The following is a 25,643-nucleotide window of genomic DNA, read 5'->3' as shown; positions in this document are numbered from 1 at the left end:
TTTGTTGACTTCCTCGAAGGCGGCGGGGGCGGCGCCGAGCGCCGGGAATTCCCCGCAGTGGCGGAGGCTGAGACGGCGGCCGGGCCGGCGGGGCGGGGGGCGATGGGCGCCCGAGGGGCCCCGAGCGGACACCGCGACGGGCGGCGCTGCCTCCCCGCCGAGCCGAGCGCCCGCCGCTGACCCGTCCGGCCCGGCCGGGCCTGGAGAGGTGGGTCCTGGTGCGGGGCGGGGAGCGGCGAGGCTGCCGGCGGAGCACGGCGGCTGTGGGCGGCCCCGGCGGGCTGGGGAGCTTCGTGCACGCTACAGTAGGGGCGGTTCTGGCCGGTCTTTAGTTTCTCTTTCTAAAACAGAGTCGTCCTCGTAGAATCACGGAATTGTTTGGGTTGGAAGGGACCTCTGGAGATCATCCAGGCCAACCCCCTCCTGCCAGAGCAGGGTCACCTCGAGTAGGTGACACAGGAACGCGTCCAGGTGGGTTTTAAACGCCTACAGAGAGGGAGAATCCACGCCTTCCCTGGGCAACCTGTTCCCGTGCTCTGCCGCCCTCAGTGTGAAGAAGTTGTTCCTGCTGTTAACGTGGAACTTCTTGTGTTTCAGAAGGAGTAGGGTGTCGATCTTGTGCCGTGCCCCTGCCCTTCTTACCAGTCACATTTGGCCGGTATAAGGGGGTTATCCTGCTGGGGGACCGGGAACGTAGTTTAAAGGTACCACTAACAAGCTGGGAGTGGTCTTCGTGTAGGCAATAAAACTAACTAGAAAGGTGTATCTAATCAAGCTGAAAAACTGTGTGAGTTCTTGGAGCTGCAAGCTTGTGTGTTGGTATAGGGGGAATCTGGCAAACAAAATGAACAAATTGGTTCAAGGTGTTGAAACAGAAGCATGATGGAATACTGGAGCAGACAGGAATACAGGTGCTGCAGGCTGCGGTGCTTTAGAAGAAGGGAGCACAGACTAGCGCTGAGGTGGTCTTATATGTTAATGAAGCGTTCAACTTTTAAGAAATTACAGCTTTAAATCTTGGTGTTTCACCTGGTAGGGAAAATACCCTTATCTACTTAAAGAAATCAACCCCTAACAACTTAGAAGTGAGAGTGTGTGTGTCAGCTGTTCCAGTGAGTGGTTTTAGGAGCTTTTTGTTTCTAAAGGAATCCCTTAATTTCCTCACTGTCTTACACTGTATGTATGCAGTAAAATCAGTGTGCTGGAAGCCAGCTCTGGAAAAAGCAGAGTGAAGGGAAGATTATTGGTGTAACCGTAAAGTCTGCTCTGGGCTCCAAAGATCAAGCTTCTCTTCTGAGACAGAGTTTTCTGAGGAGTGTTGTTATAGACAATGGGAAACGTAATTTCCTGGATATTGGTGTATGATCAGATGTTACTGCTGTTAATAGTACCAGTTATCTGCTGGTACCTGTATCTTAGAATTTTGGGAGTTGTAGTAGAATTACTGTGGAAAGCAAAAGAATTCCAAGATTACTACTACTTTTTGTTCTTTGAATAATTGATATTTTATAACAGGACTTGCATTAGAAGCATTAGATGATTGCACTAAAACTTAAGTATACGACTGTCGCCCTAAGTTCTAAGCGCAATTTTTGATCTAAACTCTAAAGTGAGAAGGCAGAAAACACTGGTTGAGTAAACTTTAGATCAGATTGTATGGAGGTTTTAGCCACCTCATCCCCCACAACTTTGCATCTTTACTAAAACTACTTATTTTTAGAACCTTGTATGCTACATTTACAGTTCAGAAAAATATAAGGTGACATTTGCTAGAGTACTAGCTAGGTTGTGTTTTACAAATAAAATTAAATGGTTAGGAGTTCTTTAAAAGAGCAAAGAGGATGAAGTGACACCTTTGTACAGCAAAAGTGGGTAATAAATTAGAGATAATATTAAGATTGCATAAATTTCAGCAAATATTCTAATTTGGTTTTCATTAAGTCTCTGTTTTCTATATGGCAGTTAAAAAGTAGGGAAAGTGTGAAAATTATTGGTCAAATACATGAACAAACTGTATTTAGTTTACTCAGGGTGGAGAAGTAGAATAATTTAATCTGACAACACTGGAAAACCTGTGCATGGAGTTGCAAATCCGGTAACAGTTGTTCATATGATATAAATAGATGTGTTGAATTGGAGATTGTGCATTATGTCTGTAAAATATTAAATGTAGGATGCCTGCTAGGAAAGTGGAAACTCCCTTGGAAAAAGTGCAGACCTGTCACTGCACATGCTATCTGTATCTGACTTCTTTAGAATAGATTTTGAAGAAAATAAGCAAAAAGGTAAAAGAAAACAGGATAAAATGCAATGTGGGTTTATCTTTTGATAAATGTTTTGATTCTTTCACAGAGATTTTTTTTTTTTAAACAAAGGAAGTCTAGATAGATAGTCCATATTGAATAAAAGAGTTACAGTGATAATGAGATCGAGTTTGTTAAGATGGCAATGACAGGATTAACACAAGGGTCAGGCTAGGAACTAGCTTGCTGCATCATATGTGTTTCTTTTATGCACAGGTCACTGTGCATTAATTAACTTATTTACATGGTTACACAGGGTTTCTGTGTGGATTTCTTAGTGTATGAAATCATAGATGCTACTAAAATTTGACAGGACATTTGGGGAGAAGAAATGAAGTTTGGGAAGGTAAGTGAAGCATAAGTAGCTTGAACATTCAAAGTCATGCACTTAGGAGCCGCTAACAGGAAGTTGTGTTCAAATGACCAGGTTTGTCTGAAATAATGGGATATAAACCTGAACATAGAATTGTAGGACAACTCAAGTTGGAAAGGACCTGGGAAAATCATCTTTTCCACCTTCTGGTGTAAAAGGGAGCCTAGATGAGATTTTCTGGGACCCTTCTCCGTGTTGTGAAAACCTTATATTGGTGAGTTGCAGGAGGTGACCAAGGGCCATCAGTGCAACTCAGTTTAACTTGCCTTTTAGTAGCTGTAACAGGTGTTTTCAGTTGAATTAAAAGTTAATGCACTTAGATAAGGCTTTCATAATATCACTGAACTTGTAAACTTACTGAGTGTTAATTAATCTGGCAGTGTAATTGAGTGGGAGGAAACTTATGACTGGGAGGTAGGACCTACTGTTTGGTTTACAAAAAAAGATATGAAAAAAACAAACCCTCTTAGCTTTCATAAATAGTTGTTCTTTATAAACATTTTGAAATGGGAAGCAATGAACACCAAAAAAATGCCTAATGAAATAATATTCAGTGTTAGCATGAGAACATATGGGTTTTTCAGTAACCTTTGAATATACTTATATTTGGTGCTAGAAAGATTTAATAGTCAAGAGCTATCTTGTTCCTACTTGTGTTTCTTTGGCAGTACTGCTCCTGATTAGTTTCAACATTAAATGTAATAGTTTAAGAAGCAGGATTATGTGATGCTGAGAGGATAATATTTCATTGACTCCAACTTTTGGGGTTTTTATTTTCCCCCTCTTCTTTTCAGGTAGTTGTTAGGGAAAGTGACAGCATCCACAGGAAGGCAGATTGATTACATTACACTGAGGACGCATAAGGTTTGCAAATTAGTGATGGAGGCACTGGAGTATGAAACTGTTCAGAGAAAGTAAAATTTATCAAGCAGTGTTGTCATAAGATGGGCTTTTTAGTGCTTTTCTAGTTCTTGTGAGAGTTCATTAGTTATTGTAAAAAGCTTGAGACTGAAAAAATTGCCTGTTGTACCTAAGGAGATTTTGCTTGATTTTTCTGACTTTCCCAGATGTTCATGATTAATGAACTACAGTGATCTAGTTAGTGAGCTTGGAGACAGTGACTTCTGTTTCCTGAAGGCAACGAAACTAAAGTGATTTGGAAGGTCTAGTTTAGCTGATGTGCTGACGTGTTTCTGAAAGAACACCAAGTGTGCTGAGGCAGCAGGACTGTGCCCTTGTACGTATGGACTCTCAGAGAGTGCTTTGGGCCTGTGGACTTTGTCCCATATGAAAGGATGAACTGTGGCCAAAGTTAGCAGCTACTGAGATGTGTGTGTAGAGATTTATTTATTTTTATTTAAAAATTAGCAAGTATCTGTAAAAAGGGATGTCTTTTTCTGTAGAACAGACTGTTCACCAATGAAATCAAAGAGAACCTAAGATTTCTGAAGGAGAGATGAAAAATGATAGATGCTTTAAGAGGCTGGAAATCTTGCTTCTTTTGATGTCATGTGTCACATGCTCCATGTGCTGTGTGGAGTTTTCGATGCTGGTTGCAGGAATTCTGTATTGTTCCTTGCAGTGCTTGCTTTAAAAAGTGTCTTTTTAAAAAGAAAAAAAAAATCAGTACAACTTTTCTGAAATTAAGGTGAGGGCTGCAACATGCTCATTCAAGATTCCTGTGGTTCAAATGCCTTTCTTGAACATAAAGTTTTATTTTTGTGTCTACTTGCATGTATGTGTATATACCCTTCTATGTAAGGCAAGGTAAATGAGTACAAAAATTATGCTCTTGTTATTAACAACTGGAAACTGTTCATACTACCATTATGGAGTCAAACTCGACTCTGGAAGGTAAACGGTAAAGTGGTTTGGACTTCAAAGAACAGGAGAATAACCATCTTAAAATTATTTGCATTTGACTTCTGGAAATATTTTGAAAACAGTTACGTTCTCTTTCAGATCAACAGATGGGGCAAAATGGGGATCTGCTCCATACTGGGAAAAATTTAATGTAATCCTGCTTTTACTATCTCTCCTTCTGATCCGAGAATAAGATTAGCATTTCAAACTACAGAGATCTGTTTGTGCAGTGGTCTGTTTGCTATTAGAGCTTCTGCATCCCATGTTCCTTCTATGTAGAATGTGTTTTATATTTAACTACCTCCCATGGTGTTAATGACTAGTATTTGTAAAGCTTTGTAAAGAGGAAAGCTATATTTCTGCCAAGCATTAGTAAGAAATGGGAAAACATTCTTTTTCCTCAAGGTATTTATTATATTAAATCAAAGATGTTCTATAACATATGTTGAGTATTAGTGAACAACAGAAGTGGTTTCTGTAAACCCTTCTTTTCTTCACATTTTGTGAAAGAAAACTTAAGTGGTGCCACCTTTTCAAACTCATACTCTTAGAAAAAGGGAACATAATTACTCCTGCTAGAACGTATTACTCTGTCCTGTTAACAGTGCTGGGGTCTTGTTTGTTTTTAAACATTAGTTATTTAATACAAACACTAGCACTGGTATTCACATAATGTATTTCTTTTTGGATGTGAAGATTAAAGTTCTTTGAAATAGACTTTCACATTCAGATCATTCTAAAAATAAGTATAAATGCAACATAATTATTACAGGCAAAGTGTTTAGCTAATGTGCTAAATTAAAGGAAACAAAAAGTAAAGTATTAGGGAGACCTTTCTTATTATGGGATGTGTCGTAAGTGGGATTTTAAAGCTTGCATCAGTTGTATTCAGAGACATTAACTTGTCAGTATCCTCCTTCAAATATTTTAGTGGGAAATCTTTCACTTTTAACTAATCTGTCTAGTACAGATTATCTCATGAATTGCAACTCCAGAGAGGTCAGAATTCACTCAGGTACTTCACAGTGACAGCTCTGGGACATTTGCAGCAGTGCATACAAGTGTGGCTTTGATTTGGAGAAACTGAATAGTTTAAAACATAGTAGCAGTCTGTGGTTGGACTTGGTGAACCATCCTGCAAGCCCTTCTGGCATCCTTCTGCCAGATTCGAGGAGCTGTAACTCCTGGTATAATCAAAGCACTTCTTTCATTGTTGTTTACAGTTCGTGGTTTTTTTCAATGATGTAGTATAATACTGGATAATCTAAATTTATATTTCTGTCCTTCAGTAAAATGACAGATTACAGCTGTAGTCAGGGATTTCTTACAGACGTAGCCCCATTTTGTATTATAAGGGTTTCTTTCTGTCTATCGTGACGGCAAAAAAAAGGAGATGACCTTTATAGTACTGCTGATCTTAAACTGTTTAATGGCAGTTTGTTGTCAGTTAGTATGCAATATGTTAGTCAAAAATGTGTGTGTCAGTTTTTTCTGAAACTGATCTCTTGTGTGTAGAAATTTAGAAAAACATGTATTACAAAGCCCCTTTAAATTGTGTGGGGTTATATGCTTCCCTTCTAAATAGTGTCCAGTGCTGGCTTAGAAAGCAGCATCAGAAAACCTGAGTTGAATAATCCTGTAAACTAAATGAGATCTTTTGAGTAAAAAAATATTAAAGTAACTAGTTCTCTTAGCATGTGCAGGTTGTGTACCTGGATTTCTAAAATCTTATTTCTGTAATCTAGTCTTTATTTGAAGGTCTTTCTCTCTTGAAAGCTCACAAAGGCAGTAAATTTTAGTTAACAAAACGCAGAATAAATGTGGTCTCATCTTCTCATGTTGTCTTCTGTTTTCCCGTATTGCCATCTCCTGGTGGAACTGATATGTGCAAGAAATAGGGAATGTACGATGCTCAAGTTTAGGAGCTATAGGAAAGTGTGGGGATAAAGCTCTATTTATGTACAAGGTCACAAATCTGTTGCTTTCTTCAAGAGCTAATGATAAGCTGTGACACTTCTTTAATGGTGTTTGAGTCGAGTGTTCAGAGAAAAGGAGACGTGTTGCCTTGGGAGGGCAAGCTCTGAGGAATTTGATGAGATGGGTGACAAGACTTGCAGGGCCCTTGGTAAAATGGAGGAGGATAAGCTGGTATGTTATGTTCGCCTTAGAAGACAAAATGAGCAATTCCTTCAGCCAGTTAATGCAGTTTGAATGATGTAGTGCTTTTGGTCAAGGTCACCTTGGAGTGATACTGTTCTTACAATGAAAAGGAAGCAAATCTTTTTTTTCAGGGCTTGTTCTGCTTAAATATGAGGCAGAACAGCAAGCAAGGGAAGCTTAGGCATCAAACAGTGTACAAAGCATCTGTTTGCCTCCTGAGCGTAGCGATTAAAAGGACTCCAGTTTTGGTTTGTAGTTTTTCTGTCTTTTCTCACCATCACAACTCCATTGCTGTCTATTTAGTATAAACGAGCTGTCACAGTTTTTTATCATGTTTCGAGCAAATGGCTCTGAGCAAATTGAGACAAATGTGATAACAGCACCATTGTTCAGCAGCAGCTGTACTACAGCTCTTCATAATGCTGCAGCCTGTAAGCTTTTCCACTGCTGCCGTGGTGAGAGAAGTTTGACCACAGAGAACAAGCTCCAGAGCAGTTGATCCCTTTATCTCTTAGTATCTAGAAACAAATAGAAGTCCAGTTTGAATTTAAATAGCAGATACACAGGAAAAGCAGCAATGGTGGCTGTATGTTTTTCCTGCACTAATGGCTGCCTTTCCTGCAAAACTTGTGCTGATTGAGTCAGTTTGCTGTTGTAGTAAGTTTTCCTACAATACAAACTGTCTTCATTATGCTCAGTTCTTTCATTCCAGCATTTCTGTTGGTTCATTAGCAAATCATCAGGAACCTAAAGATTTGTTCAAGAGGGAAAAAATAAAATTAAAAGTGTGTTTTTCATAGAATTCACATCAGTAGTTTGTTGAAGGGCGGGGGGGGGAATGTTATCAGGCACTGGGTAGCATTTCTTAGTATTGCATAGAGATGCAAGGAATCTTGATGTTCATAACTAAATAAGAATGAGCGGTGTCCTTTTTTGGTTGGTTGGTTTTGAGTTTTGGAGATTGGCTTGTTTTTAAATCAAACCCCAAAACTTGTAACTGATAACTAAGAAAAACGCCTTTAGGGGTTTTCCCTTAAGACCTGGTGCTCAAGAAAATATATAAATTTCTTTAAGGTGGTATTTTCTTATTGAATGTTTTGCTGTGCCTAAGTGATGTATGTTGTAAAAAAGCCTCAGTGTAATATTTACTTTGCATTTTTCATTCAGGTGGGTCTGCCTAGTATTTTAGGGTGACACTTTTTTTATGGTCAGACTGTTGTAGGTTTTTTCCACTCATATTTAAGCAGGGTTTTTTTTCTGAGTATGTTTTCATTCTTACCATATCTGCAGACAAAAATTACTGTAATCATTGTTTGGAAGGAGGTTTTCTACTGTGACCAAGTAAAGAGTAGCTACTCATGCAGTCTCTTGAAAGACAAATGCAAGTGTACCTTAAGATTCCATTTTAAAGTTTGGGAAAACTGTAAGTATTTGCATTCAAAAATGAAGAAAGTTTGGCACTTGTGGTCAGGAACCACCAGTAGTTAGTTGATTTGTTGCAACTATACTCTTTTACTGCTCATTGCCGGCTTGCAAAAACTCTGATACAATATTCCTTTGGAGTTCAGATAGTGGTACCAGCCAAATTCTAGGTTGGTGTTAAACCTTAATAAAAATGAATTTGAAGGTTCATAAATCTGATACGTATTCAAAATATTTTTATCAAATAACAGTGAAACATGCTTCTTTTCTAACCAGCATATTTCTATTGTAAAATGGATTTCAAGATTTTTCTGCAAGATTAAGATACTTCATAATTATTCGATCTTGTCATACTTAGACAGAAACACCCTGCAGTATTATTTTGGAAGGTTTTCAGACTCTTGATGAATTTGTCTTTGTGAAAACTTTGCATTTATATCTGTCTTTTTAACAGCTGTCATGGAGGAGTTGGTAGAGGATGACATCTGTATTTTGAACCATGAAAAAGCAGACAACTCTCACAAGAGAGACAGTGATATTCCTGTTTCATCATATAGTGGAGATGAGTCTGTTGCCTCACACTTTGCACTTGTCACTGCATATGAAGATATCAAGAAACGACTAAAGGAGACAGAGAGGGAGAACTCCCTCTTAAAAAAAAGAGTGAGAATTCTAGAAGAGAAGGTAAGAAAAAAGTTGATTTACCAGTTTCTAGTAGCAGCTGCTTTTTTGCTCCTTGCTGCATGGCAGAGCAGATGGTTAAGGATTTAAAATATATACTTAAAATAGTTTCCATGTTAAAAAGTCTTGGTAAATTGTTTTATTTGTTGAAGTGAAATGCAGTTTATTCCTCTGGTAGTCTAGTTGCATCGTACCGGGATTTTTGATTCTTACTGGGCATATATATGACACAATGCAAAAGCAGTAGTTTTGATTCAGAAGGATGTGTAGTTGCACTGGATTGTTACTGTAGTTTACCTACCTCTTTATGGTGTTTATTAACTTGAGCACATGTGACAGTATTGTTGAATAGTGAGGTGCAAAGCCTGTAAGTTGTCAGAATCCAGGAATTGTCTATCAAAAGACTCTTGGGCTCAGCCTACTTAAATATTAAGGAAAAGTTGGTTGCTAAGACTACCTAGCTAGGTCTAACTAATTGCAGTCTCAAACCTGAAATACAAAGTTGTCATGCTTAACATAGATGTTGGCTGTCTATTCTTTGACACAGTAATTCTAAAACATAAAGGAATCTTGTAATTTGTTTTATATGCAGTTTCTCATGCCCATAGTCTAGTGAAGTTCATAAAAGCTAAAAATTGACCAGGACACAGGTTTTTCCTCTCCAAGTAATGAATGCTGTCATTAAACATATATCCATCATTCAGTACTGAGTGTCTTTGTACTGCAGAAGTTCTTGACTTTGATAGATTGCTTTCTTATATGAGATGGGAAGATACATCCTAGTGTTAGAGATAAGACATTTTCTAGGAATTAGTCCTAAGTGTGTGCTACTGATTCTTGAAAGCTTTCTAAGTATGTGTTTTGTGGCATTAGAATACAGAGTCTGAGTCACACTCGGCACAACTTTGAAACACTTATTCAGGAATTCTTGGTGACTAGTTTGACAAGATTGACTTTCTGTCAAAAGGCAAAACTATCTCAGCATTTTCTTTATGTAAGGTCTGGGGGGTGATGGGAATAGGAATAGATCTCTAGACTGAATATTCTCTCAACCATGCTGAGTGTAACATCTTTTATGTAGTTACTTAAAATCACAATAAGCAAGACTTGACCTTGACAGTTCCTTTTGTCTTGCATCTTTTGGTTTGGCCTGGTTCAGCTTAATTCTCTTGAAAAATGATACTTTATTTTCCATGTGAATACCACAAAAATGTTACTGAGAGAGGAATATTGAAAAGGCCAAGGCTGTTTAAGTAATAGAACTGACTTTCAGTCTTTGCCAATAGCTAATATATCTGTATGTTTAAAAAATATATGGAGAGTTACGCCTTCTGAGTTTTCAATTTCAGAGTGTATGGAAACTTCCAGAAAGCTTATTAAGCCTTTGTGTTCTGTTTCAGTGGCGTTATTAGGGGTAGGAAAATGTAAAGGACTAAATTTAAAAGGAGTAGAACATATACTTTGAGAGTTAAGAAACTTTTGCCCTTTGCTTTTGTATTATCTTTATGGCTTGCTTTCCCATACTTTTTTTTGAGCAAGCACCTAAAAGAGGAGATATTTAAGGCAGATACATATGTGTCAACACTTTGGTTTTGTAGTTTTTTTCCGTGTAGCTCTTTGATTTTTAAGAAAATACGAACAAATCTGTTGCAAATATCTACAAGAGGTACACTAAACATGTTTAAAGGAAGTGTGCAGGATAAACAGGATGAAAAAGAAAATGCAATACTCAGTCAAACCAAGAATTTTGTATGTGAACAGATGTAATTTGATGTGAGACTTTGCTTCTTTCTGTCTTATTAAAAATGCTGAATATATTTTAACTCTGCTCCCCGTTTTCTGGCAATCTAGTTGGTGGTGCTTATTCTCCTTTGCTTGTCTCTTGCCAGAGCAGGCAATGAGGGAGTGGTGATCTGAAAGTTAGTAGTTGTTTGTAAAATAATTCTGCTTTGGCTTTTCTTACATAACTACGCTGAAAAAAATCTTTGTTTACATTGAGTCATTAAAAAAATATGTTTGGTTTCCTCTGAACTTTCTATATGTTGTGTATTTATGTGCTTAAAACTCATTTTTCAAAAAGCAGTCTGTACATTTTCAGAGTCTGGAAAAAGTATGATTAAGGGATTATCAGTGTGAGAGTAATCATGATTTGTGAATGGTTTTTAAATACTCATAGCAGTCTAATGAAAAGTATCCCTGCCCATGGCAGAGGGGTTGAACTAGATGAGCTTTTAAATGTCCCTTCCAACTGAAAGTATTCTGTGATTCTATAAACTAGTGAGCATTAAGTATGGTTAGAAATTGCAAAATTTGTAGACAGCCTTTGTTACACTTCCGTAAAAAACTTTGTCCTGTAACTTTGGTCCATATCAATGTATTTGATTAATTTATTATCTAAACTAAAAAAAAAAATTAAAAAAAAGCTGTTAGATTAGTATTGCTGGCTGTACTATTGCCTTTTTTAGGTTGTGCAGTTCTCAACAAAACATACAAAACTTCTTATTTCTCATGTCTGTTAAACTTTTAGCTGCTTGGCTCCCGGCGGGAAGAGGAATGCAGTTCGGTTGGGCGTGAACAAGTAAATAAGGCATACCAAGCCTATCGAGAGGCCTGCATCGACAGAGATAACTTGAAAAGCAAGCTGGAAAAAATGGTGTGCCTTTTTAAGTAATGATTTAAATGCATGGTTTAATAAGTACTTGCATAGTTAGTAAATTTTTACTGTAGAATGAATTTTACTTACTAAAGATATGTGGTTAGTTATATCACTCCTTTAGGGTTTTTAAGTACATTACAATACCTTATGTAGGAATAACAATTTCAAGTATCTCAATTTTATTACTGGGCTAGAACAGTGCTAAAAAAAGACCAAAGTAATATTTTTTTTGTTTTGTCTCTGTTTAAAAAAAAATTGAATTGTCAGACATGATAGAAAAAAGCTTCACAAATGGTTTTCTGCTGTGTTCCCCCACCCCCCTTCCCTCCAAAAATAGGTGAAAGAAAGTGAGGAATCCTTGAAAACCTTGAATGAACAGTTGCAGTCTAAAGAAGTAGAGCTGTTACAACTGAAAACTGAAGTGGAAACGCAACAAGGTGTGTGTTTGGTTACTTCATCTTAGTGCATGCTGATGAGCCCTCGTGGTTATATCATGGTCTTGGGGCATGAAGAGCTTTAACCCTATATAGTGACTGGGTAAGAGAGGCATGTCTGGCAGTGAGGCACTTTGAGCTGGGGTTCATTTTTGTGAATAGTGACATGCATGTTAGATGGTTGTAGGTGAGGAGCTCCATGGTAAAGATCTGAGGCTGTTGTGTTCTACCACAGAGGATTTCATAATTTGAGAAATGGGCACAACCTGACAGTGTATAGGCTGTGTCATGTACATCTCTGGACCCCACCACCTTTCATCAGAGCAGGGTGGGAGCATACCTGTACAAGTACAAAGATTATTCAGTCAATACCACTTCCTCTGGTACCTGCAGAGGATCCAGTATATTCCTTTTTCTCGCTGTTGGGATATATGACAGGTGCAAGAGGATGTTGTACAGCAATATAGCTACAGTCAACAACAGTCACTTAAAGGGCTGGGAGATGAGAAAAGATAGAAAGATATTGGTTGTAGAGAGCCTGGTGGAAAGAGGAAGGGGAAACAAACAGTGTATCCTGGCAATTCCAAAAGTCCAAATCCAGCTTCTGTTACTGCAGTTGTTAAGAGGGCTGGGCTCACAATAGGTATGTAAAACACTATGGAAGAAAAGAAAATCTGTATTAATTTAGTTACAAGAAAAGAGAGCAAGAAAATGCCATCTGTGTAGGGATATGGACTGACTTCAGGGTCTGTACAAATGCAGTCATTTGAAAGGTACTTGAGTTGGATTACTCTCCAAGAGGACCTCAAGCACTGCTTCAGTTGCACAAATTTTTAAATCTAGAAGAACAAACTGCATGTAGTGCTAGTATGACTCTTGAGGACCTCATGGTTTAAGGAGATAAGAAGTGCAGAGATTATAAGGAGAGCTCTGAAAATGTGGTGATTTCATGCCTTATTTAGAAATCAGTTTTACTAATAACTGGACTCTGAGCATCTTGTTTGAGTAAAAAAATCAGTGTAGCTTAAGCTTGTTTAAACTGTTAAATCTGGAAATAAGTGTACCATGTGGTTGAAGATTTGAGGGTTTCTTCCTGTCATATTCTTTTTTTTTTCTTGCTCTCTGACTCGTGTTCTGCCACTGATTTGATACTAGGATCATCTTAGGTGGCTTCTTACTGTGTAAATTGCTTTGGTCTAATAAGATTTATGTAACTTCTATGCTTTCCCCTTTTGTTTTGATAGTATCTTTTGTTGTTCTGTTTGGAACTTCCCGATTAATCCTGGGGGAAACAATGGTAAATTATGTAATGATATAAATCTGAGGGGGAAAATACTTGTGTTTTTAAAACACGTAAGAAGTATGCAGATTGGTCTATATATTATGTGTGTTTGCCATGAACTGATTTTTCTATTATCAGTGCCTTTTATGCTGGTACTTCCATGGTATGTAAAATCTCCAGTGTGTTCCTAGAAAGTAGGGCTCCGTGCTTTAAACTCAGAAAATAGACCACTTCTCTGCCAACAGCTTTACTAGTGTTAGTATTTCCTTGCTGTCATAAACTGCAATTTCTTCAGAATATAATGTTTTTGTAGGGCATGGTCTGGTTGAGCAGAGCCTTACATATTGATTTACATTCCTTGAACTGAGACTGGAATCTGATTTTTTTTGCTTGTCTTCTTTACAGTGATGAAAAGTTTGAATTGTACTCAGGCCAACTGGGAATTAGAGAAGCTGAACTGTGACCTTAAAGTTCATAGTCTGGAACAGGATCTAGAAAAACTCAAGGAAGAGTGCAACAGTCTCAGGAAGGAGTTGCAAAAATCCAAGCAGAAGGTACCTTAATTTTTAAGGAATTTTTGTAGTAATAGTTTATTTTAAATCCCAGGTTCAATCAAAATAAAGGGTTAACAAAGATATAAAGTATATAATTGAGTGAAAGGTGAACATCTTGGTAAAATTTACCTTCAATATTTTCTTGGACTGTCATGTTTCTTGGAAATAGGCTTCCCAGTGAAATGGTCATGGCACCAAGCCTGTCCAGATTTAAGAAATCTCTGGGCAACACACTTAATCATAAGGTTTAGTTTGAGGTAGTTCTGCAATGAGCACAGAGTTGAACTGAATGATCCTTAGGGGTCCCTTCCAAATTCAGATATTCTATGATTTTTACATAAGTGACATGTCCTAGCCATTCCCCATATAACAACAGAAAATAAAGCTTTATGATTTTTATAAGTAGTCATTGAAGTGTTCTGTGTAAGCTGGGCTACTTAAAACGTTTGGGAAAAAAACTTTTCTCTCTCTCTTTTTTTTTTCTTTTTTTTTCTTAAATTGAATGCTTATGTTAAAGATGCCCTGAACTTTATTAAAGGAGGCCTAGCATTTTTCTTTAGGGTAGCTGCACGAAGCTTGTCAGGAAAGTACCTCTTTGGCTGCCCCTCCCTGTCATTTCTAGGGCATATGTCTGTTTTGAGGGATTAATTTTGTAACCTGGCTGTTGTTAGGACCTCCAAAAGAAAATTAAGATAACGTAATGTTTTTTGTTACTGTTAAGCTATATGTCTAGTGCATTCTTAATACTTTCCATCTTACCCTTGATGAAAGATGCAGTGGCAGTTTCTAGGACGCTGTGGTCACACTGAAGTTACACAGGGAATGGAAAAGATTTAAATGTGATTGTTTGAAGAGGCAGATTATTTTACATTCTGTATGGCCATTAATAATAATAATAATTATGTAATCTTGATTCACACAGTATTTGAGAGAGTCTGCATTTTTTCCACTAGGTGGGGATAAAGCACGTGAGGTGTTTTGTTAACTTCCCTTGTTTTCACTTTTGTCTGGAATTCTTTCAAGTGCTTTCAATAACTTTTAAGATCTGAAGGCATACTGTAACTTGTAATTGAAGATTGCAGATTGTATTGTGAGGGTGAATGTGTTAGACAGAACAGACTAAGGTAGCAGTTGTAAGGGATACCACATGTGACACTTTGAAAAACGCTTATATCAGCAGCTTTTGTTGGAAAGAACAAATACAAGGAACAGCTTTTTTGTTTGTTTCTTTTATATATTTTTTTTTTAATATAATTTCTTCTTGATCCTGGTAACTACTTAATATAGGAAACATAAAGGTACAAGTTTTCAAATGTGGGGTAAGCACAACTCGTTTTTTAACTGTGACATTAAATATTTGATGGGCGGTGGTGGGAAAGTCGTCATGAGAGGAAAGATCTGCCAGGTGAAATACAGGCAAATATGATCAATGGGCAAAGACAAGTCAGCATTGTTTCAAACCCAGCTGGTATTTTTGTTATTCCTTGATGTAATTATATTAGTTAGCTTTTTTAAATGTTTTCTACTGTGTAGAAATAGTTTACTTTCCATTTTTTTGTACTTTTAGATATTCTTACTCAGGTTTTGCATTGTAGTTGATGCAGTGTGTACATTATATTGACAAGTTGCTTGAAATGTGCACAGGCTGTCATGAAGCCACAGTAACAGGTATCAAGTTCAAAACAGCTTTGGCTAGGGGAAATGGTAGTAGGAAGGTAACAGGAAAAGAAGGGATATGAATGGGAGTTCATCACAGGTGAGGGTCTAGTAGGAACACAGCTAATGAAGTGAGCCCAATGTTTGATTTGTTAAACAGTCCTGTTAAATTCTCTGAGGCTGCCAGTACATGCAATTTTAAAGTAAGGATAAATTATATTCTGTTATAAAAGCAACTTGTGGAAGTAAATCTGTACTGAAACAGTTTGCTTTAATGTAAAGGTCTTTATATACTCTGATAGGGAAAGAACAAGAGAAAGACTGATTTATTTTTTTTTTTATGGGCATGAAAAGTCTTTCTCAATTTTTGCTTTTTAAATCAATCACGAAGTCTGACAGCTGTTTAAAAGAAAACATTGTACAGAGGTGGCTGAGCAATGCCTTCATACGAGTAAGTAGTTTAAGCATTTTTAAGTGGAAATTCTTAGTAGAATTTTGATTTCATTTTGAAACCCTCTGCAGCCAACACAAATGAAGACTACTTGTGAATTTCAGTATTACTGAATATTGTAGTTTCAGTGCCATTTTTTCAGACAGAAGATCTGAAATCATGTTCATTCAGTCTCTGCCTTCCCTTCACTCTGTTACACAGGACCAGGCTCAAGATGAAAATCCACTGAGTGGAGACCACCTTCAAAGGCAAGGTATCCAGAGGTATGAAAAATCAAGTGATGTTCATGTTTTATTTTCAGTTTACTGAGGGACAGTTATTTGAACAAATAAATATTTTAGCAGCCTCTTTAATCATGTTATTTCAAATTACATTATTTCAAGTCTAGGTATACTCATTTAGCAAGATCATTGTAAATTTTTTTTTCTTTGTTATGTTTGTAGTTCAGGATGATGATGACCATTTACATCTTCAGATTATTGTAGAGAAAAAGCAAATTTAATTATCTTGGATTTAAAAATCAGTTTTTTTAATAATTAGTTGACTTGAGGAGGTGGTAGATAAATTTCCAAGTGTAATCCCAGCTATGGAATGTCTTCATTCTGTGCATGGGGAGGTTTCTGTGTTTGCATAGTTGCAGGCTTCAAATCCCTTGCACACTGCTGGAACATACATTCTTACTTAGTACAGTGCAATAATATTTCTACTAGAAGACGTTTTAAAGGATTTTTTTTTAACACTGAGGAGCCATTGTGTGACTTATTCAAAAAGAAATAGCAATTGTCCAGAAAAATGCTAAAATATCAGAAAGCATTTGTTCTCATTTTGTACCCATTCAAATAATAATTGTTCTTGTGATATAAACTCCTTTGTTATCCTACCTTAAGTATATGTGCTATATTAGGAAGTATATATATCTTTTAATTCTTTATGCAAAAGAACTATACAGGAATGCATGAAAATTCCCAAATGTTCTGTCTTGCGGAAATGAAATTCTGTCTTTCTACCCAGTTATGCCTGTTCATGCACTTACAGGATTTTCCACCAGAGGGAAGAGTGGTCCTTCATAATGACAGATTGTTTAGCATGGTGCCTTGTTGCTTCTTTGGGCATTGAAGAGATGGGAAGGGAGATCAGTCACTGAAAGAGAACTGTACAGATATTTCTCATCTTATGTTCTCTGGTATAATGACGATAATGTATGCACTATGCACAAATCACACTTTGTCCTTTCACCTTGACTGGATACTTATTCCTGTGGTTTCTGATGGAGCTTCATAGTCAGTCTTGCACGCTGATGAATGGTATTCTCTCAAGATACAGCAGTTATCTTTTGGTCATTGCTCTGATCAAACTGATAATTTGATCAAATGATCATTAATCAGAGCAGATTTATTCCACAAAGTGGGGTTCAGGTGGCAGCCATCAGAATTAGCTTATGTACAGCATAGGGTTTCTTCTAATACTATATAAATATTGAATGTGTAATGAATACGCAAGCCCATCCAAAAATCTGTAGAAAACACACATGAAGACCTCCTGTGAGAAACATTTGTTGTAGCTAGCAATCTTGCTTCTTATGGGAGATGGAGGCATTTGCAGTCAGTTAACTTCTTGGAGAGTAGTTGTTTCACATTTGTGAGGAGTCTGCAAATCTGACTTTAAAGTCTCAGTTTGCAAATCTGCTTTCCTGTAGATTTAGACAGGCGGTCATATTGAAGGTTTGTATTATGTGTAGAAGGCAGTATAGGATAAACCCTGAAGCACAGGGTATCCTTGGTTTTCAATTGCAAATTTGTCAAAAATTAGGCTTTGCAATGGGATTCTAGGTCGGCATCCACAAAAACGATTAAGATGTGTCATGTGTGATTTAAGTGGAATTCTGGTACCTGCAGTCATTTGCAAGATGCTTGTAAAAGTGCTAAATGCACTTTACAAAATTCATCCAAACACTTTTCTTCTAGTTACTGGCAGACACTGAGCCATTCTTATATTTACCACTTCCGTGTTAAATATTGGACAGTACTGTCTTGATACAACTTAAGTTTGTTTGGTCTTATTTTGAGACCAAAACACGTGAATTAATGAAGAGTGGTTGCCACATCAACTTAATTTTACACAGTTGTCATCTTTAATGAACTCTCATCAACAGTTCAAAGAGCCAAAAGGATTCTGCAGTAGAAAGGCTCCAGGTTTATCTGAACTGCTTGAAATATCAGTTTTGAAAATTTTAACTTTTTGTCAGAATTGGTGACACCTAATACATTACCTATTAAACTGTCAGCTTCCTCTGTTCTTTAACGGTGCTTTTTCAATCTGACTGTTTATATTCTGGTGAGATATTTCTGAGCACAGCAGAAAGTTCAGTTTCTTTGTTTTAACACTGTTGGCGTTAACTTGCAGGACAACCTAGTACCTGCTTCTCAGAGTGATTTTGAACACATTTGTGCCTGATATATTTCATGCAGGAGTGATCCTATATTGCTGTTTTAGAGGGAAAGAACTCTCTACGTATGCATGAAAATACAGTTATAAAGCTTATTAATTCTTAGTCATCTCGATAGTTTGAGACATTGAGCTGTTTTCAAATAAATGTCTTAGGTGAATGTAGTGAGGAAGAAAAGAAATTTTCTGGAAACTCTCACCCATGATACTTCTCTTCAATAAATGTGTTTTGGTGGAATGTTAAGCATTAAAAAAAGCATTATTGATTTCATGTTTAAGTTGAAGTAACTACATCCTTATGTCTTTGAACACTAAGTTAATTATTAATCAACATAAGAGTGGTATTCAGTGAGGCTTTGCTTGAAATTTTACCAAGAAACATATGGTAATGCTGACTTCTCCTAATTTTTTTGTTCTTGATTTTCTTACCAACTATTAACCTGTAATGCCAATGTTGGAACAGTGCTGCCGTTGCTAAATAAGTTTCTTGTGTTACGCTGTCTTAGAGAATGAACTGGGTGACTATATTTTACTCTGTCTGATAAGGCAGTGTATTAACATAATAATAATAATACATCATGCATAGATGACTGGAATATGAAACAGTATGTTTTATGTCTTAGTTTGGTCTGTGTGGGAATGCTCAGTTGGGATCTCAGGTATTCAGTCTGAATTCAGCGTAGCAATGTAGACAGTGTAAGACCCAAATATATACGGAATATTTAAAATTCTGATCAATTAATATTACTAGGATCATAATCTGTGACGGGGTGTGTGGTCATTTATTGAAAGGTGTTCAAATTAAAACTACCTTCTTTGCAACTTAGTGTTACTTTACTTACATATTTTAACTACTCCTTTGAGATTTCTTATTTTATGGGAAGGTGGTTAGTTTTAAATAATGAAAGGAAAAAGTATACTTCATATTTCTCTTCATTTGGGGAATTAAAATTATTATTATTATTACCTAGTATGTCAATATATAGTGCATTATATATTGTAATATGCACAAATCAAATAAAATATACAAATGTCCATCAATTTAAGGTCATTATCAGTATCATTCAATGCATTTTGAATTATGGTACTGTAGCAAAATTTGCAGTGTTTGTCAGGCAAAATCAATTTATTAACAGATAATGCTTGATAAGCATGTAATAGGTTGCTTTAGAGGTGGCAATATTTAACTGGTAATAAATTTTTGTTTTGAAAGTGTGCAACAAGCATACTGGGAACTGAAGAGAGAAATGTCTAATTTGCGTCAAGTGACTGATGTGCAAGCCGAGGTTCTACGAAAACTGAAAAGGAATCCAACAGCAACCAATAAAGGCAAGTCAGTGTTTGCAGTAATAGACCTTACAAACACAAGCTGTTAATTCAAGATGTCCTATTTTAAAAATGAACTAGCTATCATATCTTATCAGAATCTCATCAATTGAAGTTGATAAGCTAGACTATATTATGGTTCCAGTTTACCCATTTTCTGCTTTTGCTTCTGTCTCATACTGGTCAACTTCACACATAAAGGTGTTGCTGATGTGTTTTTTCTTCAGTACTGTATTCTGTTCCCCTTGTGGCTTTTTTCTCAGTCAAGTGTTGCTTATGTGCACAAGGCTGAGGTGTTAAGTTTACTTGTATTTGACCTTTTACCACAACTACTTCATATTAGGGGGGAAAAAATCTTTTTGCAAATGCAGTCTTATTTTCCCAGTACAGAATATATGAAATTGGAAATATTTTAAAATCAGACTTTAGCAGACAGAAGTTTCCTTATGGTTCGATGTTTCTTTATGTCAGTGTTCAGAAAAGTTGTCTTTTTTAGCAAAATGCTGCACAATATGACATTTTTTTGAATGTCAAAATACTGGGGAAGCAAAACTGCCTTATATAAGGGTTAAATAATTTCTGTATAGAGTATTTATAATTTCTGTGAGCAGTTCATCAGAGAGTTCTTCTATTTCATACATATATTTCTCTCAAGCCAAATGCTAGACTGTCAGTCAAACACTGTGGTAAACAATCTATTTCCTTTGTTTTCTGCTTACTTCAATTGTGGTATTTACTGTGCTCAGAATACAGGTGAAAAACAGTGAACTTGGTTACAGTGTATTGGTGACAATCTCTGATGGCCCTGTCCATTACCGGATCAAGACATTTTGTTTCTAAACAGCTCAGTGAGGTAATGACAGGATTCACCTCCCGGTCAGTCCCTGCCTTTGTGGTCAGCAGTGACTAATGATCACTCTCTCTCTGGTATTTGGCTGATACAAACTATCAACACATTTTGTAGAGTTGGCCATATGTTACCAGGTGAGTTTGTGTTCCTACAATTCTAAACCACATTTGTCAAATAAATTCAGCAGAGAAACTGAGAACTGAATGGGTCTTTAATCTTAAATCTGTCAAGGTTTGACGTGATCATATAGTGTCTTTCTGTCCTTATTTTAATTTGGAGTTACCTGTCTTGCCACTACACAAGTACTGATTTTTGTTTTCTCCTTGGTAAACAGTCTCATTTTCTGGAGTTGTTCATCCACAGCCATAAAACGTGTTATTGACGGATCAGGAAATAGTGGACTTCTGCCTTTTTCTCTGTAGGCTTTTTTCACTAATTTTTCAGAAGTATGTAAGAGTGGACAGATCTGTTGACCTTGCTCGTCAGCCACCCTTAGGAACATGATGCAGATATCTTATAAATATATACTTATATTTTTAGAAAAATCTGGGCTTATGAAAAATATGGGTAGAACTGACTTAAACCTTCCACTTCCTATACCTCTAGTACTGGCTGGTTTAGCATCTACAAACTAGCTGCCACTTCAGAGGTGCATTAAGTCTGCAGAACACGTGTTTGTTACTCTGTGTGGGACATGAACAATATCAGTTAATGTGCAGATTCTACTTATCTGTCATTTGCATATGGAGGCATTTTCAACAAATGTGTGTCTGTGGGAGTTTTTTATTGTTGATTGTTTGTGTTTTGTTTGGGGATTATTATTTTTTTTTGCATCTTCAGTCTATTTTTAGCGGATTCCATTTTTCTTGAACTTCTAAAGGTCTGTAGGCCTCAAATTGCTTTTTACAGCTGTCAGCACAAAGAGGCCAAATCCAGTGCCTTATAATGTCTTTCAGACATGATGCCTGTGCTATTGGAAGGTGGTTTTGGTTGACATTTGTGAATTGGGTACTGCTTTTTAATTCACAGTGACAAACAGTTGTATTCTTTGACCAAGATGGTTCCTCTTTCTGTCCCTTAGGAATTAAAGTTAAAAATTGCAGTTTATACTCAAGATTCACATCTGTTCTAGAAAACAGTGTGTAAGATGTGAGTTTCTTTAACTGCAGGAAGCATTAATCTACTCTCATTACATGTTTATGTACGTGATCACTAAAAAAAAAAAAAAAATCTGGTTTTATTCGACCATCTGTTCAGATGTGTATTGAAGATGCACTTCTTCCATTTCAGGTAGATGCTGTTCTGTTTCAAAATCCTCCCTTTCCTAGCACAGTTTAAAACTTCCTTGGAATTTCAGATGGCTGAATATTTCAGTCTGTCACTTCACTTTTGGAAGTCAGACAATAGTGGCACACAGAGAACCTGGGAACACCACGTGTTTCCTTCTTACTGCTTCATGGACAGTGAGAATTCGGTTTCTGGGCAGCCAGAGAACACAACTTGTTAAAAGAATCAGTAGAGGAGGAAGCAGCACTCAGTGTTCTGCATCTGGTTGATTTCTCCAAGTGCATGAAAATCCTGTTTCAGCATTCATTCCAGTCCAGTCAGAAAGATCCACCAGTTTACCTGTGTTCAAGTGGGAGTCAGGAGGTTTCCTTGGACTTAGGTGTATTTTTAGACATTGTGATTTCAGGTTCTTGGGTTCATCTTGTAAAGTCAGACTGGTGAGGTTAGTATGGCGTTTGTAACTTTTAAGTAGTTACTGAATATGGTCTGAAAACTCGTGGCTTGAAAACACTGTGTTTAACATCCCTGCTAGACTGTAGTACATTTGGAGTACATGAAAAATGCATTAGATAATGTAATTTTTAAATCTTTTTTTGTCTCCTTCCTTCAGCTGCCCCTACTGCACCAGTACAATGTGTTGAATCGAACATTTCAAAGCTGAATTTGACATCTGGGGTAGTCTATAAAAACCTCTCACAAAACAATAAAGACTTCTGCAACGCTGTGTCTCCCCCTCTGCTGAGAGATGTCCACATCCCATCGGAAAGGGTGACTCTACAAGCATGGGCAGATGAGAGACCCATTCCAGTTGATGGCAAAACGTTTCAGGAACACCATTCTTATGGAAAGAGCTCTCTGGAAGATAATTCCTGGGTATTCCCAAGTCCTCCAAAGCCTAATGAGAATATGTTTTGGGAAATTAAAAATAACCCAGCTTTGTTAAACTGTCCAGCAGATTACCTGGATCAGTGTAATCAAAACTGTCTGCACAAGAGTTAAACAATTTTTGGAATGATTCTGAATAGGCACCTTAACGCTTGAACTTTTTAAGACAGAAAAGAAATTGCTTGAAATGTTCTTTCTTTATTTTTAATTCTAGTTCTGAAACAGAAGCCTAGTCTTCCTCTGCTGTTAATCAGGAGTAAGTTCCTTGATGTTAAAGCTGTGCTGGTATAATGCAAAAATAAAGAAATCTAGCATGAGGCCTAGATAGTCTTGTACTGCAGATGACATACATTTGCAAAAGGTTACACTGAAAAGTGAGTTGATGGAATAAAACAAAGTAATTCAGTTCTGTATTTGTTTGCTATTTGTATCTTATCAAGAAAATATTTGGTATCTGATGTTAAAACTTGTACCAGCTCTAAGGTGACTTTTTGATGGTGTCCTTTTTCAGAAGACATACAATGAAGAATTGGATTATCTCTCCCTTCCTCCTTTCAATTAACTTTCTGATTCCTCTGTTTTTAGAAATGCATTTTTATGTAATCTTTAACCAAGAAAGGTGAGATTATTTTTTTTTTCCAAATCCTTGATTTATATTAGATAGTGCCAAGAGAAAAATCTTGGCTATCTTGTTTAGATTGCACCTTTTACGGTTTGATTGTGAATTCTAAAGGACCATAAGTAATGCTGCTGAACACTGTGAATCCTGGAGGTTCAGCTTGTTCCTGCTGAAGGAAACTGTGTGCAGTGGTGCTGCCACAGAACCACCCTGCTCACAGTGCAGTTACTCATATTGTGCCTCCTTTGCACAGCACCAGAACCTTGACTCTTTATTTGTATGGTGGTGATGGATACTAACTTTTCTTTTGTGAAAGAAACAAAGCCTTAATTTAATCAGACTTGGTGTTCTCACACTGTTGACATACATAAGAAGTATTTTTGTGGTATCTTTAGTATGCCACCGAGAACTAGTTATTAGAATCTGCCTGCTTTATAGATTATGGGTGTCTAAGTACTATCTTTTTTAACTCTTAAGGCCACGAACTGTTTTTAGGCAAATACAATTTATGCCTTTTTTTATTATCTGCTTCATATCTGGCATGATACAACAGGGTTAAGTGAAATGTCTTGACTGCTCCGAAGGTTGAAGAAAAATGCTTTGTAATTTAGATCCATGATGCCTAACTTGTAATGGGCAGGAAGATATTTTTTATACTGAATGGGCTATTTACACTTGTGTGGGTGGGTGAAGTATTTGACTTCACAGGTCCAGCTTCAGATCAAAGTAATAAAAATTAATTTCACAGCTGTTTAGTAGCAAATTATCTTAGAACTTCTTGCAAATACGTGAGGAAGCTATGACTGTAGCATAGCTGTAGTAATAATGGGCTGTAAAAGTGTTACTGGGGTGCTACATGACCTGTGTGGTTCCAGACACTCTTCCCTGCACAGCAAGTATGAAGCCCATCTCCTTCTCTTTCTTTTTATCTATCAAAGTCAAAAGAATGCCTTCCAGATACTTTCTACTATAGTAGCAAACAGCATACATAAATAATGTTTCCCATTCACCAGATACAGTTTTTCTTTCTATTATCTTGCTCACATATACTGGGTTGTCTGTGATTAATGGAAATGGTGTCAGATGCTGGAATTTATTCTGACCAATGAACACAGCTGACTCAGGGGAGTACAGTCTCTTGGAAAGTAATAGAACAAAACCCAATATGCATAAAACAAATCCAAGTCACTAGGCTTTAGCTGATAAAAGCAACTACCTGTGTAATAACAAAGAAAACATTTCTCATGTGGCTGCATAAGCTATATGGCTTACTTTTGGGGTTCCCCACCTCAATATTACAGAGGCGTTTTTTATTAAGTAATGTATTATCCAACAGACATCAATATGATTTGTGCATTGAAGGAATTCTATTGTGTAAGATTTCAAATAAATTTATTTTTGTTTGAAATTGGTTTCACTTACAAATCTCCTTTCCGTATTTGGCACAAAATTTTTACTTAAGTTTTAATTCCTTGGTTGTGTACAAATATTTCTCCAAATACAAACAATTAAATTTGAGGTTCATCCTTTTTCATTCAGAGGAAAAAAAACAGCCATCTGCTGTAACCTGCTTTAGCATATTCTGGGAAAAGTATTCTCTTGGATGCTGAAACCTGAAAGACTTAGTTACCTTAAGCTATGATGAGTTCAAAGTGGTTTGACTATTTGTGTCAAAAGGTTCCTGATCCCTGCCCTGTCTTCTGTGACAGGGGAACTTAAAATTAAGCTTCTCTGTGCAGAGCCTGAGAATTTCTGGGCTTTGGCTTTGACTTTTGGTTTATATTCTGTGCTGCTTCCCATTCTGGAGAAGGGAGCAGCAATGTTTGCCAAGAGGGACTTCAGGAGAATGCTGATACTGGAGAGAAGTGGGACTGATGAGGGAGAGCTTGCTCTAGGCAGCATTTCCAATCCAATCATTCACTGCCATGTCCAAGCTGTAACATTTGAAAAGGAAGTCCCCAGATTTGGAGTCACCTGGGAGCTTGCTGGCTTGTGAAGCATCTGTTGGTCCTAAGCTTAACAATCATATTTTGACTGAAGATGGAAAAGTCATTTAAATCCATGCCACTAGTGGCTTACAGTGCTTTTTCCATTTTCAGAAGTGAAATCTTTTTATCAGAGTGACAGCAGATTACATGCAGAAGTAGCTGCAGCGTTCTGGTGTTTGTGTGCACATGTGCTTGTGTTATATAAAACTGTAAAATTGCACATACTAAGGACCAAAATCCTCAAATAGTTCTTAAATGACACCAAGCAAATTTTAACTTGAATGCAAACTTTGAATATTTTTATACCTTTACTTAACCCACCAGTGTGACAATTTTTAATTTAAGAAAGCCCTAATTCCATTTAACAGAAATGGAAGACAGCTTTTGGGGCAGGAGGAGGTTGTTGCT

The 25,643-nt window shown here is 37.0% G+C and overlaps 1 protein-coding gene across 3 annotated transcripts; it reads left to right on the top strand.

Annotated features, from left to right (window-relative positions):
• On the top strand, window positions 1-24,651 carry AZI2 (5-azacytidine induced 2). Of its 3 annotated transcripts, none has more exons than XM_027638997.1 (8): window positions 1-208; window positions 8,576-8,805; window positions 11,330-11,455; window positions 11,796-11,895; window positions 13,580-13,728; window positions 16,037-16,098; window positions 19,494-19,609; window positions 22,354-24,651. In XM_027638997.1, exons 2-8 carry the CDS (start codon window positions 8,581-8,583, stop codon window positions 22,740-22,742), a joined length of 1,167 nt encoding a protein of 388 aa, XP_027494798.1. In that variant the 5' UTR covers window positions 1-208; window positions 8,576-8,580; the 3' UTR covers window positions 22,743-24,651. The 3 variants fall into 3 exon arrangements, with proteins under 3 accessions (XP_027494798.1, XP_027494799.1, XP_027494800.1); XM_027638998.1 differs by having other exon boundaries at window positions 124-208; window positions 8,573-8,805; XM_027638999.1 differs by lacking the exon at window positions 1-208 and adding an exon at window positions 350-471.
• Window positions 24,652-25,643: the final 992 nt, after the last annotated feature.

Source organism: Corapipo altera, unplaced genomic scaffold (genome assembly GCF_003945725.1).
Source record: "Corapipo altera isolate COAL_440 unplaced genomic scaffold, ASM394572v1 44, whole genome shotgun sequence".
In the NCBI taxonomy this organism is placed as follows: domain Eukaryota; kingdom Metazoa; phylum Chordata; class Aves; order Passeriformes; family Pipridae; genus Corapipo; species Corapipo altera.
Note: the sequence above shows the minus strand (reverse complement) of the source record. Positions and strands in the feature narration are given on the sequence as shown.

Bases quoted from the DNA above. Each gene is read 5' to 3' on its own strand.
- AZI2 (XM_027638997.1), top strand. From the start codon at position 8,581: ATGGAGGAGTTGGTAGAGGATGACATCTGTATTTTGAACCATGAAAAA. The intron at 11,456-11,795 runs GTGTGCCTTTTT...CTCCAAAAATAG, and splicing joins AAAGCAAGCTGGAAAAAATG to GTGAAAGAAAGTGAGGAATC. The intron at 11,896-13,579 runs GTGTGTGTTTGG...TCTTCTTTACAG, and splicing joins TGAAGTGGAAACGCAACAAG to TGATGAAAAGTTTGAATTGT.